We start from the raw sequence: 14,796 nt of genomic DNA on the forward strand, positions 1-14,796 counted from the left end.
TGTTTATAACCCCCTTTTAGATAACAAATCACATTTTCTTTTGGCTGGCGAGTGTGTAGAATTGATATTTTTTTTTTCAGTTTAATGGGTTTGTGTGTTCAGGAATGATCTCCATCAACTGAGAGTCTTTATTGTGTTTGATATAATGTCAGCTTTCATTACGCTCGGAGAATTACTGTGTTAAAGCACCAACCTTGCTGTAGAGCCGTTCTGGCTGAAAAGCAGAACAAGAAAATCATTCACAAAAACCCCATGTCGGTGCTGTTGCCTCTTAAAAGCCAAGGATGGGGCTTGAGGGGGCTCCTCTCGCCCCCCGCTCTGCGAGATGGCTGGGCCACCCATGGCGGACCCATGGCTGTGATGGTTCAGCGCGGGGGCTGCCGGCTTCCCTCCCAGTGCTGCTGTCCCGTCCCGTCCCATCCCATCCCGTCACTGACAGGGCAGGGGGTCCCCGGCACCCACCAGCTCTGCACGGGTGCTGGCATCCCCACGGTGCCCGGGTGCAGCGGAGGAGAGAGGCAGCCGCGTCTTGTTTGAGGCAGCCTCAAAGGAGCGGGAGCGGACAGGAGATGCCGTGTAAAGAATAGCTGGCGAGGCGTGATCAGATAAAACATCTTCTCAGGGAGATGAAAAAACTGTTGACGGGTCACTTAAATATTTCCCCAGCTCTGTCAGAGAGGCAGAGGGAGGAAATTGCTTTTAAAAAAAAAAGATGCCAAGGCAGATTATGATGACTGTTTCCACCTGTCCTGGGTAATGCATATGGTCTCTGCTGCTGGATAGGATGCGAGGGGACTCGCACGGCGAGGGCTGCAGGAGAGGCATCGTCCCCACCAGACCCGTCCTGGGTCCATCCGACAGCCTGTGCTGGCTAGGGCTAACCATGAGTATTTTCCTCTTCCCGGGGACTGGGGAAGGATTCATCATCATGCGTATGGACAAGGATAGCTCTAGCTCAGTGGAATTAAAAGGTTCGGCCGCCTACCAGCCGCTGCCAGTGTTTTTCCTGATGGCCAGAGCCAGGCGTGGCTGTGATTGCAGGTAGGAATTTCTCCCAGGAATTCATCTGATCCCTTTGGGAGCCTGTTCCTGTCTGTGGCCCTCACACCACCCGGTGGCAGCTGTTGCAGAAATGCTTTCTTTGCCTTGTTAAACAGACAAGAAGACTGCTGTGCTTGTGACAGGGCTGGGAGACCTTGGGGTGAGCACTCACCCAGCTGAGACCTCCAGCCCCAGCCACCAGCTAGGGCAAACCGACCGGCATGGACCCGTCCCCAGGGACAGCCATCGGCCAGTCCCATCCCGCTCCTCCCGACGCGGGTGGGCTTGGCAGGGGTGATGGTGCGGTGGGAACGCGCTGTGTCCCCCTGCTCATCCCCTGCTGTCACCCGGCCCTAATCCAGACACGAGGCTGCGGGTGCTGTAGGCGCAGTGGGAGTTGCGGGATCTGCATGACACGCTGCGGGCTATCTCCCATATGAAAGGTGCAACTATAAGCAAAATCTGTTGCCATTTCTGCGTGCTTTATGGTTCAGGGACGTGAAGAACTCCCTAAATATTCACTGCCCATTTAAAGTGCTGATGGCAGAGGACAGATGGACTCGTGAGCAGAGCCGCCGGTGCTGCGTGGGCACACTGGCTCCTGCTTGCTCTCCCCACCCGCTGAATTGCCCACAGGTCTGAGCAGGCACAGATCCCGGTCAGCTGGCTTGTCCCCATCCGCACGCCGTGGGCTGGGATGCTGGCTCCGCCACCGGCCCCATCCAGCGGCTGGGAAACGGGCAGGTGTCGGCTTGGGATCCAGCTTGTCTTCCTCACCGCCCTCCGAGTTCCTCCTAACTGCCTGGAAGGCAAACCACTGCAAGCTCTTCCAGAGCCAATTAAATCTTGAAAGAGATTTCCTGACCGTGAGGGTCACCTGTGTCGCTCGGAGAAATGAAACCCGCAGCTGGAGGGCTGAGATGGACCAAAATCAATGCAGTGCAGCAGGAGCTACCTGCAAAATCGCCCTGAGGAGCTGCAGCATCCCCAGGGCATGCGATCAGCAGGGTGACCCTTACAGGACGACAGCGAGCGATCCTCCGGAGGACAACAAATCTGTGGGAGAAAGATTAGCCAGCTCGGGTGATCTTACAGAAAAGCTTATAGGGGCAGAGCAAGCCATGGCCCCTCTGCTGTGTCCCTGCTGACTGCGTGCTCCAGCTGGACAGGCTGGAGCAAGGAGCTGATGTGCCACGGACAGCTCCTTCCAAGGCTTTTTCGGGGCGGTGGCAACTGCGTGCGTGACGTGGTTTGATTGCCACCTCGTTAGACCGCTGACTTGGAGGTTTGGGCCAGCACCCCTCCGTCCTAACATCTCCAGGCTGCAGCGAGATAGCAGAGCACTGACCTTTCTAGTGTTATTTTTAGTTGCTGTAATTGTTTTAGGCAAAAAAAAGACCTATTTGAGTGCTCTTGGAGAAGACTGTGCAGGAGGTGGCAGGGAGAAGTGCCCCTCACTGCCCACCTGAGACCCCCCCGTGCTTCTCCTTGTCAAACCCCCCTTTGGCTCAAACCTGGTCTACCGCCGCGTGGCCAGGGAACACCCGTGCCGAAACAGGGTCCTCCCTTGGGAGAGGTCAGGGGGACAAGCAGGACCTAGGGTCCCAGGGAGACTCTGGCACGCAGCATCCCTGGAGCCCCAGCCAGGAGGTCCCACATGGGTCAAGCCCTGGCTGGGGGCTGCCCAATGACACCGAACCACGAAGGTTTGGTGCAGGCACGGTGGTTGCTCAGTGGCTTTGCCAGAGAAGCCTGGGCAATGGCTTCAGCAGCATTTGCAGATTACTCTGCAATTGCACTTAACGCCCAAAGTCGTTTCCCCCTAACTTGCACTGAGAGTTTAGGAGACTGAAATAATCCCATGCTTATCTGCTAGCAACGCCGCACTTGCAGTGCTATTACGCAGATGCCATTTGGCAATTACGGTGAGAGAAAATGGGCAGCGGTTAACACATCATCAAGGAGCAGCTACCCAGCCCTTCAATGCGAACCAGTGAGCGCTTTTTGTAGGCTCATTTGCAAGAGACAGAGGCAATGTTTTGCCCTGAAATCCCTCAACATCTTCACCCCCTTGTTTTCTTTATTGGTATTTATTCTGAAAGGCTCTAGAAATATCAGTGCTATTTACACAGCCTGGGTGCTGCGTTTGACATGGACTGGAGGAGGAGGAAGAGAGGATTACATGAAGAAGGCAAGTGCGGTTTAAAAAACAAATATTAGGGAGAAGAAATTGTAGGACCCCGTGTTGCCTCTCGGGACACCCCCGGCATCTCTCTAGAGCATCTCCGAGGGCTCTGTCCCTCATTCCTGGAATAAATTCCCACTGGCTCCACCGGCCTCCGGGTGCCAAGGACACGGATGCCCTGCCAGCTCTCACAGGCTCCCTCGCACCCCGTGAACCACCCCCAGCATCAGCGGGGTTGTGGCAAGGGGAGCGGAGCCTGGCATCGGGACGCATCACGGGGCCAGGGCCACGTTGACGCTGGCTGTCCCACACGTGCCGTCTCACGTGTGCAAACCTCAGCCGCGGTGTGGAGTGGGGCTGGGATCTCACCTGGCTGCTCCTGGGATCATCGGGGTTTGAAAAAGAATATGGCAAGGGCTCTGTGATCCCTAGGGAAAGCGGTGGGAGAGATGTCCTTCCAGGAGGTCTGCTACCCAGGCTGTGACGTGACGTGCCATGCCGTGGGAGCGCTGGAGTGGGTGAAAGCAAGACCAGGGGACTGGCTCTCCTCCCCGAGCATCACCTCACACCCTCTCGCCCACTGCGGGAGCGGGGCCATCGCGTGTCGGAGGGGATTTGAGGTTTTCAGAGGAGACGATGAAAGATAAAATGAATAACAAAGCACCTTCTGGATGGCTGCTGTTAGTCACACTCACTTCTGATTAAAGATCATTAAACATGAAATTAGCTCGTTTGTGTTACGGGTCTCCCGGGGGTTCCTTTAATTAGGAAGTGCAGATGGCCACGGACCCAGGGAGGCGGCAGCGCCGGCGAGGGGCAGGGGTGTGCGCGGGGCCGGGAGCAGCGCAGAGAGGGCATTCAAAGAGAAATATTTTTTTTTCCTTTTCTTGTTGTTGTAACCCCCTCAGCATTTCACAACAAATCACAGATAATTAATAAGTACATTCCCTTAATGACTAGGCTTTTTAATAGCAGAAATTGGAAGATGCTGCGTTGATTTTTTTTTCACTTTCCCCTCTCGGTGCTGCCTTACCACTGTGATTAGAGTCGCAGAGCCCCTGGGAGACACTGGCCCGTCTGCCCAGGAGGATGCCAAAACTGCTCTTTGCAATCCCCGTCCCGGGGGGACATTGGCCACGCAGCCCACCAGGGTCCCCCCACCACCAGTGCTCCAGAGAGAGCAGCATCCCCGCTCCAGGGGCTTTGCCACCTCTTGGTGGTCTTGTGTCTTAACAGCCTGGAGAAGCAGCAGCAGACCGCTCTAGGGAGCAGGTTTATGGCTGGAGGGTAACACCGGTGAGGGGTTAGTGAGTGCCAGCTCCCAGTGGGGCCGGGACGGTGGAGCGGGTGGTGTCGGCTGCCTGGCAAGCTGCTCGGACCTCCTGGTGCCTTTCCCTGGCACGAGCCCGTGACCAGGCTGGGCTGGGTGTCACGGTGCCACCAGCATGAGCCCGTGGCCGGACTGGGCCAGGTATCGTGGTGGCATCGGCCCCGGCACAAGCCCGTGGCCGGGCTGGGTGCCGCAGTGGCAGCAGCAGAGCAGGAGCGGGGAGGACGGGGATGCAGTGAGCGCCATTAAGGTTTTGGCTGGGTTTCTGTTCTAGGCCCAGATCGCTTTCCTCCTTAAATAAGAACAGCAATAATCATCCCAAAGCGCTGCCTGTGCACGCGGGGAGGAAGGCTGGTTTGCGTGGCGGCAGCCGACGGCTGATTGAGTGGCAGACATGTTAGCGCTGCAACGGCTGCCGGTGCGCCGGCATCGCGCTCGCGTCCCGGCACGCAGAGAAGAGTCTCCGAGTGCCCTTTAATTACCCCTTCTGATGGCACACGAAAGGCTGTTGTGACAGCATTGCTGCTCTCCGAATTGCCTCTTTAGGAATTTTATCAGCTGCCTCGCGTCCTGACACGCAGGGAAAAGGAATCCGAGCAGACCTTTCTGCCTAAATAGGCTCTAAATACCCCAAAATAACAACGTGCATTTCTCTGCAGAAGTGAGGCCGCTCTTCTCCCTGTTTCTGCCATGCGGGGAGGGGAGCCTGTGCCCGGCTCTCCTGTGGCTCCCAATGCTTGCAACATGACCAAAGCATCCCGGGCGCAGGGACACGGTGCAGCCTCCCACCCGGTGGCAACGCAGAGGCCGCAGTAACGCCGGTGGCACCGTCACCAGGCTGTTTGGCTGTGGCGGAGGCTGCGCGTGGCCCCGCGCCGCGGCTTGGCGACAGCCGTGAGCGGAGAGAAGCGTGGCAGGCGATGGCCGGTCCTTGGAGGGCGGATGAGGGGGATGTGGGGTCCCAACCATGTCCCAGGGACGGCGTGGGGCGGGCAGGGTTCGGTCCCCAGCGATGTGGTGGCTGCCAGCAGCATGGCGGAGGCGCTGATGGGGGACAAGTGAGGGGGAGGGACCCCTCTGCCATCCCTGTCCCTGCCCGGCACTAACTCAGCTCTCCCTTTTCTCCGCAGGAGGAAGACATCGAGTACTACGACTCCAAGGCTGACACTGAATACGTGAGTAGCGTCCCTGCTGCACCGCCAGCACGGTCACTGCCCCGTCCCGAGGCTGAGCCCCTTGCCGGGGCTGGGGCGCGTGGCGCAGCGTTCGTTACAGCCAGCGTAACAGGATTCTGCGGTGGGCAGCGAGTGCCTGGTGCGCAGCCCTGTCCCCCCCAGGCCGAGCCGTGGTGGCATCTGCGTGCCAGCACCAGGCCTGGCAGCGGGTGGGGGGGGCAGGTCTCTCCGCTGCCTGCAAAAGTTTCTAAAATTAAAGCTGGCATCTGAAATTCAAATGAAGAGCAAACCTTTAATTAGAGACTGTATCTAATTCTCTGCCCCCCTCCCAGCACAGCCGTCCTGTGATTTCTGGCAATCAGCGCTTTAAATACAGACCCAACAGCTCCGTTCTCCCGGCGCTCCCGAGGGAGCTGGCATTTGCCGGCTCCTCCGCGCAGTGACGGCGGTGGCACTCAGGTGCCGTGCCGTGGGCGCAGGGTGCTCCGCTGGCAAAGGCTGCTGCCCCGTGGCACCCCACTTTGCTGGCAGGTGACGGGTCACCTGGCTCCTACGTTGTGCCGTGCCGTGGGATCCTTCCAAAATAGGGGCTCACCGGGTTGGTGATGCTCTTGGCACGGTGCTGCTGGGGAGCGGGTGTGCCGCGGTGTCCTCGGGGCTGGCCAGGACCCCCCAGCAGAGCGGAGTGGGGGCTTCGGAGCAGCCCCAGCCAGTGCCCGTGCCCCAGGCCCACTCCTTGCCCCGAAGCAGAGCCGGCAGCAGATGTGCCGGCAGCAGACAGGTACGGCAGCGGGATGGGAGGAGCGGCAGCACGTGGCATTGGCAGCAAACTGCTTGCAAGACACGTGGCCTCGTCCAAAAAATAGTGCTTGGGTGACCCTGCAAGCCTTCATAAGGCGCCGTGCAGAGAGAGGCCGGGCTTGGTGGGGTCCCACCAGCTCGGGCGATGCGCTCTGTGCAGAGCTCTGGGTCTCCTCTCACCCCTCCTTCGAGGTGATGCCCCAGAGCAGAGCTGTGGGCAGGCTGGAGCAGAGGATGGATGCCGGCAAAGCGGTTACTCTCAAGCCACCGGTGCCATTGTCCCCAGGCGGTGACAGCAGGAGGGCTCCTTGGCAGGGGACGACGGAGCCATGGAGAGCCTGGGAGGTGGGACAGAGAGGTCAGGCAGATGCTGTGACCGAAGCAGAGGGCTCTTGCTTTCCCGAGCAGGTCTCCCTGCTCAGGGTCCCTCTTGTCTGGAGCAGGTGAAGTCTCCTGTCCCTCCCCAGCCAGGGGGAAGCTGCCGAAGGAGGGAGGGGAGGATCCTGCTCTCCAAGGCTGCTCCAGAGAGGACAGAGCTAATGGGCTTAAAATGCATTAAAGTGGATTTTGGGTAGAAATGGAGGGAAAACTGGCTGGCGGTCAAAGCAAGAGGAGATAGCCCAGGGAGCAGGGGCGCTCCCTGCCCAGGGGACTGAGGAGCAGGGCTGGTGCATCCATGGGGCTGGGCAGGGCTTTTGCCATCACTGCTGTGGGGCAGGGGACAGGGGAGCTGGACGTCCCCGTACCCAGTGTTACCCTGCCCACACCCAGCCGGTGTCGGCAGCGGTGGTCCGAGCTGGCAGCTCCTGGCTGTTAGCTTTGGGATTAGCCGTTTCTGCAAGTGAGGAGAGCATCCTGGTCACATTAGGCAGGATTAGGAATCGGGAGGCATCTCAACCTCGGAGCTCTGCCCGCCGAGCCCTTCTGGAGCACGGGGCACCGGGAAGAAACGGCGCACTGCAGCGTGGTGCAGTGTCCCTGAGGACAGTGGGGCTCAGCTCCCTGGTCCCTGGCCCTTCCCCAAGGGAGGTGGCGTGTCATCAGGGAGGAACAGCTCTGCAAATCCATGATCAGCCACGCTGACTTCAGTCCCTCTCTGGGGAAAAATCAAGCAAAATTATGGGTGTACTCTTGCTGAGGTTTGTGGGTTCAGCAGGGAGGGTGCTTCCCCATCAATGCCATTGCTGCTTCCCAGTGAAATCCCAGCAAATTTAATTCCAGCAAAAATAATGAAGAGAAAGAAGGTGATGCTGAAATAAAAAAGTAGGGAGAAGATACCAGAAGATCTGAATGGAACTAAATAACGCTCTTTCTGTCTTTTCTTTATTTAGCTTCAGTTTTTATATTTAAATTGAGAAGGATCTAGCTGAAATGGAGTCAGTTCTGATGGACAATGCCTATTCAACGTAACTGGAGCTTATTCACAAGCTTTACACAGGCTTTAACTCCAGTGAAAGAAATGAGCTTCCTATTCATTTTGCTTGCACCTCAGCTCCACTATCTTCCTAAACAGATTTTGGACTTCCAAGTGGTTTTTAACAAATGGGAACATCAGAAAATATTCCCGAGGGTCCCTAAGGCTCTCAAAATGTTTGCAGAAGCGGAGTTTTCCCCTTCCCCCGCTAGCAAGGGCTATGGGGTTTATCTGGGGAGAAGCGTTCAAATCAGCAGACGCTCTCGGTTGGGTGTCACAGGCAAAACAACGCAGAAATAAAGTAATTTTCCATCTTCAGTATTGCGTTTACGGCAGGGGATGGTGCTTAAGTCACAGCTGAGGCCAAAATCCCCTGGGATGTACCGATCTCTGGTGGAAAGCAGCACAGCTCCATCAAGGTATCCTCACCCCAAGGTCAGCCCTCTGGCACCCACCCACCTGCTGTAGGTCCCCGGGGAGGGCTGAGAGTGAGGGGCTGGGGGGGGGGGGGGGCTCTGCGCCAGCCTCAGCACCCTCCAGTGCAGGGGAGGCAGGGGAGAGCGTGGCGCCGGTCGGGGCCGCAGGCAGGGGCTGCAGGCAGGGGCTGCCTGCTCGCTGCTCGCCCCGCTCGGGAGACACAGCGAGGAGAGGGAGGAGGGAAAAGAAAGCCCCTAAATGTCAGCAGCAGATGAAGGGTGTTGGAAAATTTAATCTTCCAACTTTCTCAACTAATGTGACATTTGGATTTCCTCCCGATAAGCTATCAGCCCCAGAAGTTTCTTTCTTTTGCCTTTTTTCTTTTTTCTTTTTTTTTTCCCTTCTTCTCTCCTCTGGCTGGTAATTTAAAAATAAATGGTCTAGAAAGATCTCTAAACAGTACCTTTGGCAAAGATTAAAAAAAGCTAAGGGGGATAGGGGAGCAGGCTGGCGGGAGAGGCTGATTGTTATTTATAACCTGGGCTGCTATAAAAGCAGGAATGTGGCTGGAGAACACACCGTCTCCCTCCCTGGTATTAAATTGCCACATTTCAGGAAAAGCTGAGATATTTAAGAAGGAGAAGGGCCCTTTTGCACGGGCCTGGAGTTTCTCAGCCACATGCCGGGGGCTGGCATTTATATTCATTATTAGTAGTAATCATGGTGTGTTGATATGAATATTTCGCTGGCTTTTCCAGACTTAACATGGATGGGTGCCCCTGGGAAATTTAAAAGGATGTGTTGGGATCTCAGTGAGATATATTCTTGATCAGGCATATGTGGGGCAGGACGTGGGATGCAGGGATGCTGTCGGGGTGCTGCGGCTTGCAGGAGCTCTGCTGGTGCCGGGGGTACCGGTGGAGCACCGCAGGGGAAGGCCGTGGCCACCCAGCTTGTCCGGAGCTGCGAAACCCCAGCTGGCATCCCGGAGCAGCCGCCGGATCAGCCCCGTGTTTGTCATCAGTGCTGCCATTTAAGCAGTCATCATTAGCTGTGATGGTTCGTTCCCATGGAGATGAGCAATGAACAGGGGTGTCTGCATCCGCAGGAGCTGCCTGGCCAAGGCATCGCTGCTGTGCCAGGTCACATCCCCGGCTCGATCCGCAGCTCCAAACCCCGCCGCTGGTGGGGACCCCCCAATAGTCCTTGTGCCCGTGGGCAGGCTGCCTCTCCTCAGCCAGCACCAGCCTGGATGCGATGGTGGGCAGGTACTTGCCGAGAGCGTGGCAGCCTCCAGTAAAGCTGTTGGGTGGTGCCACTGGTGCTCACTGGGTGTTGGGGCATCTCTGGGTTTTGCCCCCTGTCTGTCGTTTTGGGAGGCTCAGGAGAAAACATTTGACTGGCAACCCAGCTGCTAAAGCACTGAAGATGGCAAAAGCTCTTGGCGCATGATGACTTCTCGCTGAAGCAATAAATATGTATAATATTGATATATTGCCATGGAGTCGATTTCTAATGGTGTGTAGCAAATAATATATTCAAACCGTAGCATCTATTTGTGTTACGTTGTACATACTGTAACAGAAAAATAGATGTTTCCAAGTTCTTTTGAAATGTAATGATGAGAAATGCTGCAAAATCTGGCTGGGGGCCTGCCGAGATGCTCGCAGTTAAACTGGTGTAAATCCAGGAGAACTTGAATCATCTTCTCCTTTGCTCTAATATAAATTTAATGCAGAATTTCTTCCTCCAGCCTTCCCAAGGTGGCAACTTGTAGCCCCAGCCTAGCATCCCTGCCTGGTCTGGTGATGGCTTTGCCTACTTTCATCCGCGTGGAAATGATCCCATTTCAGGGGCCAAATTCAGCCTGGCTTAAACAGGAATAACTCGGTTGAGGTCGGGAGATTTACGGATAAAGGATAAACGTAGCTTGGATAACATCAGCTCTTTCCGTGGGTCTGTTTGCCGTATAGGTGTCAGTGATGCATGAAGTGTCCTACGTATAGCTAGCTGTATATTTGTCTCTAAGATCTATACATATGCCTCTTTACAGCTACATGAATGAGAGCAGCCAGACAGCGCCGAACCTGGCAGAATACAAATTAGCCCCTCAGAAGTGGGTGATAAAACGGAATAATGATAAACAGAGGAGCAGTAATTATATACAGTAGTTCCAGCTCTGGTGAAGTGCAGAATAACCACGCCAGTGTGGGGGAAACAAGGAGGGTTGGATTTTCCCAGCTGCAGCAGGGGACAGCGGATGGGCTGGACCCAGTTTGAGATGGGGAGGGATGGGGAATTGACACCAGGACTCTGCTGGGCTCATTAAAATAAAGGGTTCTAGTGTCAAAGCAGAGGGTTTGGTGCTGCAGGTACCCTCAGGGCCACAGCTGTATCCCGTCTAAAGCCTGTTTTCAGCAGGTACCTCTAAATCACTGTCTGGCACTCAGAGAGGTTGGTAGGGATGAACTACTACGTGTGCAACTGCTTTCCCCCAGGGACCTGAGCCCCACATTAATGGCAAGCTTGGGGCCAGATCCGCTCTCCGGATAGCCCACGACCTGGCTGCTATGGGCATGCAGCCAGGTTGCTGGCTCTGCTGTGACATTGCAGCTTTGCAGGGGGTCCAGCAGTAGGGTTTGTGCCTTTTCTTCAGATCTACATGAAAATGAGAGAGTAATCTGGATTTTGATCTTGGCGATGTTGCTCAGGGGAGGTGGGGACGGTCCCTGCCCAACTCCCACTTAGCTACTGTGGCTGTAGTTGAGTTCAGCAGCTTTCTGGGCAGCTGGAGCCCCCACGCCGGGATCGACTCGGCGGCGTGTTTACACTCGCAATCCATCGGCTGGAATTAAAGCCCAAACCTTGCATATCAATCCTGTTATTCTCCCGAGCTGTGGCGAATGGTTTGGCCACCCCTCGCAATGTCAGGGGAATGTCACCGCCTCGGTGGCTGGCCGGAGCTGGCACAGGGGAGGTGGAATCTCTCCACATCATCTGCAGAGGGGAAGCAGGGAGGAGGCCAGGGTGGGTTTTAAACAAGCTTCATAGCTTATTTCCCCTACACATCATTTTCCTTTAAATATATGGCTTTTCCCATGAGAAATTCAGCTCTTTTATCCCCTGGGTTTTGTCAAGAGGAGCCCGGCCGGTGGGAGAGCTGCTTGCATGGGCCCATCAAGGACAGCAGGATGGGACTGTTCCCTTCCCCTCGGCCCCGCTGGTGCCGGGGTGCTTTGCCACGGGACGGCGTGGGGCGTCCCTCCAGGCAGCCGTCCCCACACAAGCCCTTCCTGGAGCTGCTCACGCTTCCAATCACGTCCGCTGTCCTTTCTGCAGGGTTGATCTCTGCTACCACAATCAGATGGCCTTACGCGGGCTCCGAGATAGGCACTTCACTCGGGGGGAGGCACAAAGGGAGAGGCACTGAGCTGCTTCGCGAGGGGAATTTGCTCCCTCGCCGGGCGGCTCGGCAGCCAAATCCGCTCCTGCTCTGCCACCCCCAGTGCTGCCCCTTTTGCTCCCACGGCCAGGGACCAGGGGAAGGTGGCTGGAGCCGTCCCATGCCCCAGCTTAGGCTTGGCGTGTCCTTGCCCTCGCGTTGCCTGTCGCTGCCCGCGGATGAGGCAGGCAGCTCTGCATCTCTGCCCCTCTTCAGCGGAGATGTAGCTCCGGGGGCACAAAGGGCAGGTGCTGCATCCTCCTCCTCCTCCTCCTCCTCCTCCTCCTCCCCACCCTGAGCATCTCACAGCTGGCTGCAAACAGCCTTCTGCAGCCGCTGGGCCCGTGGCAGGGATGCAGCAGCTCGGAGCCAGCACCTTCTCCCGGGTTTCTTTGCTCCCGGCAGGATGGCGGAGGCGATTTCCCCAGCTCTGTAGCAAGGCCACCCCCTTTCTCCCGCTTCCCGTGTGACCCTGCGCCTCAGCTCCGACCCTGTCCCCCCGCCTGCCACCACCCGGCCATCCTGCCTGCGCTGGCTCAGCCCTGCCCTGCCTTGCCGGAGGGGTTTTACCCCCGGTGCCATACTTCTCCCTGGGAAGGGAGAGGAGGGCTGGGAAGGCGAGGGAGCGCGTTCCAGCACCAGCAGTGGGGAATTCGCCGTCTCTCCACCGTAATTAAATATTGTTTGCATTGCTTATTGACAGAGCGTTAAGCTGCACTCCGTTTTAATTTGTTCTTTGATAGTTGCCTTTTGCTGCTAATTGATTTTCAAGGTTTTTTTTTTTTTATTTGGGCTTTTTTTTGTCTGATGTAATACCTGCCGTGCTACCAAAGCCGGAGAGGCAAAGGTAACCGGTGTTCATCTTCATGTCCACTCGCTCCCAGCACCCTCTCCCCTGTGCCACCAGTGCTGGCACAGGCTGCGGGCAACATCTGGCACGAGAGCCAGCATTGTCAGTGTCCACAAGGGGGTATTTGGTGATGGGCTTTGGGCGGTGGCATTTCTGGCATGCATGCAGGGCTGGCACCCCCCGGTGACCCCGTGTGCTCTGCTCCTTCCCCAGGATGATCCCGATGGAGAAGAGATCGAGAGGGAGAAGTCCAACTCCTTGAAGCTGGAGTTCACTGATGACGCCAACTTCAAGACCAAGGTTAACTATTCGTACGCTGCCGTGCAGATCCCCACGGACATCTACAAAGGCTGTGAGTGCCCCTCTTCACCTGCTTTGCTCTGCGCTGCCAGGCCAGGCTCAGCCTCCACCTCTCCTGCTCAGGGTGCTGCAGCCCCAGGGACCATCACCCCGGGGTGCCCCGGCTGGGTCTCGCTGCCAGGGCAGGCTGGCTCCCAGCCGGGCAGGCACCGAGAAGAGGCAGAGTCACCATGTCAGGACAGAGGTGACAACATGTCCCTCCCCAGGGATGCTCAAGAGCTCAGCACCAGCCCAAGGGGCAACTCAGGGGTTAGGGGTTATTAGGAAGGGATGGAGAGCAAAGGAGAAATGGTAATTACGGCACAGGGTAAAGCTCAGCTGCGCCCACACGGCTGTGATCCTCCCTGTAGAAGAGCTCAGCAAAGCTTGAGGAGGTTCAAAGCGGGTGCCGGAGACGATCAGAGGGACGGAGCAGCTCTGTGCAGGAGCAATTACAGAGGCGGCAACTCCCTGCTCATAGAAGGGAGCGAGACGGGGCTGGGCGGTGGGAGAGGGTGAAGCAAGGATGCTTCCTCACTGGCTGCGGGCTGCTTGGGCCTGAGGTTATGAAAAGGGAGAAAAAATAGCTGAAGTCCTGCAGGAAGGCAGCCGAGGGCGATTGCAGGACAGTGCGATGCCACCCCGGGGGTGTCAGCTCCGCGGCCGTGCCCCTGCGGCTGCCGGAGGGAGCGGGCTGCTCCAGACGGGAGGATGGATGGATAGGATAGGATGTGCCACACCAGCTTTCGGTCCCTGCCGGGAGGTGACACAGTCCCTGAGCTTCCAGAGCTCTCTGCTACCTCGCCCTGCTGCGGTGGCACATGGTGACAGTCGGTCTCCATTTCCCTCTAGTGGCTGCTCTGCACCGAGCTGGGGACCACTCCCAGCCGGAGATCATCCTCCAGCACCCACGGTCCACATCCCGCACCCACCCCCAGACCCTGCTGTTGCGGGGCACCCCTTGTCTCCCCGCACCGCCGAGGTCACCACTGTCCCGGCGCTCCCTTGTTTCGGTGGCATTTGCCGAGGGCTCCCGGGTAGTCACGGTGGTGACGGGGGCTGAGCTCATGTTCCTGCCCTGAGCGGTGCTTTCCGGGTACACGGGCTCGTTACCGGCACGGCCATGTTCAGAGCCGCATCGGCGTGATGATTTCACCGCAGCGGCGGCAGCAGATTAGAAATTTGCAATTAGTTTTATTACCCAGCTAACGCAGGCCAGGCAGCTAATGAAGCAAATCATGCAAGCGGGGTGGGCTGCATGGGATGAAATACTCATTATTCCTCACCCCTGCTCGCCAGCCGATGCCATGGCTGATGGCCTGCCACAGCCACATAAATCACCCCACTCGGCCATGGGACAAGAGCAAATTGGAGATTAACGTGCTCCAGGGACTCATGGGTGCTTGGAGAGGGATGCTGGAGAGGGGATGGGGTGGGGGGAGGTCGCAATGGGGTGACACCCTCCCAAAGTCCCTTCCTAGCCATGGAAAGGGGCTGCAGCCACGGGCACAGCAGCGCGTGGGCACAGGGATCAGACCATGTCTGGCCACACCGGCGTCCTCCAAAAAGCCGGGGTGCAGGGCAGGGTGCTCAGCTGCTACACCCCAGAGAGCGGGTTTGGGGTGCGGGCACGGGGCCACCCATGTGTCCTCTCCTGCTGGGGACACCGGCGAGCGTGGCCGGTACCCGCAGAGCTGCAGGCAGGGAGCATCTCCCCGGTGGGACCCGGCGAAGAGGCACTATCGCTGCCTGGCACGCTAATTAAACCACTGCGGAGACGCCCTCCGCCGTCACCCCTCACT

At 57.3% G+C, this 14,796-nt stretch overlaps 1 protein-coding gene across 3 annotated transcripts in view; it reads left to right on the forward strand.

Annotated features, from left to right (window-relative positions):
* The window catches only part of CACNA2D2 (calcium voltage-gated channel auxiliary subunit alpha2delta 2), a 225,239-nt gene that overhangs the window by 186,030 nt on the left and 24,413 nt on the right, over positions 1-14,796 (forward strand). For all 3 annotated transcript variants that reach the window (XR_007509319.1, XM_049826895.1, XM_049826896.1), the window contains exons 5-6: positions 5,687-5,731; positions 12,869-13,007. Coding sequence is in view for 2 of the 3 variants with exons in the window: in XM_049826895.1 (XP_049682852.1) it covers positions 5,687-5,731; positions 12,869-13,007 (184 nt within the window). In the remaining variant the exon portion in view is untranslated. The remainder of the gene's footprint in view (positions 1-5,686; positions 5,732-12,868; positions 13,008-14,796) is intronic.

This window comes from Accipiter gentilis, chromosome 23 (genome assembly GCF_929443795.1).
Source record: "Accipiter gentilis chromosome 23, bAccGen1.1, whole genome shotgun sequence".
Classification (NCBI taxonomy): domain Eukaryota; kingdom Metazoa; phylum Chordata; class Aves; order Accipitriformes; family Accipitridae; genus Astur; species Astur gentilis.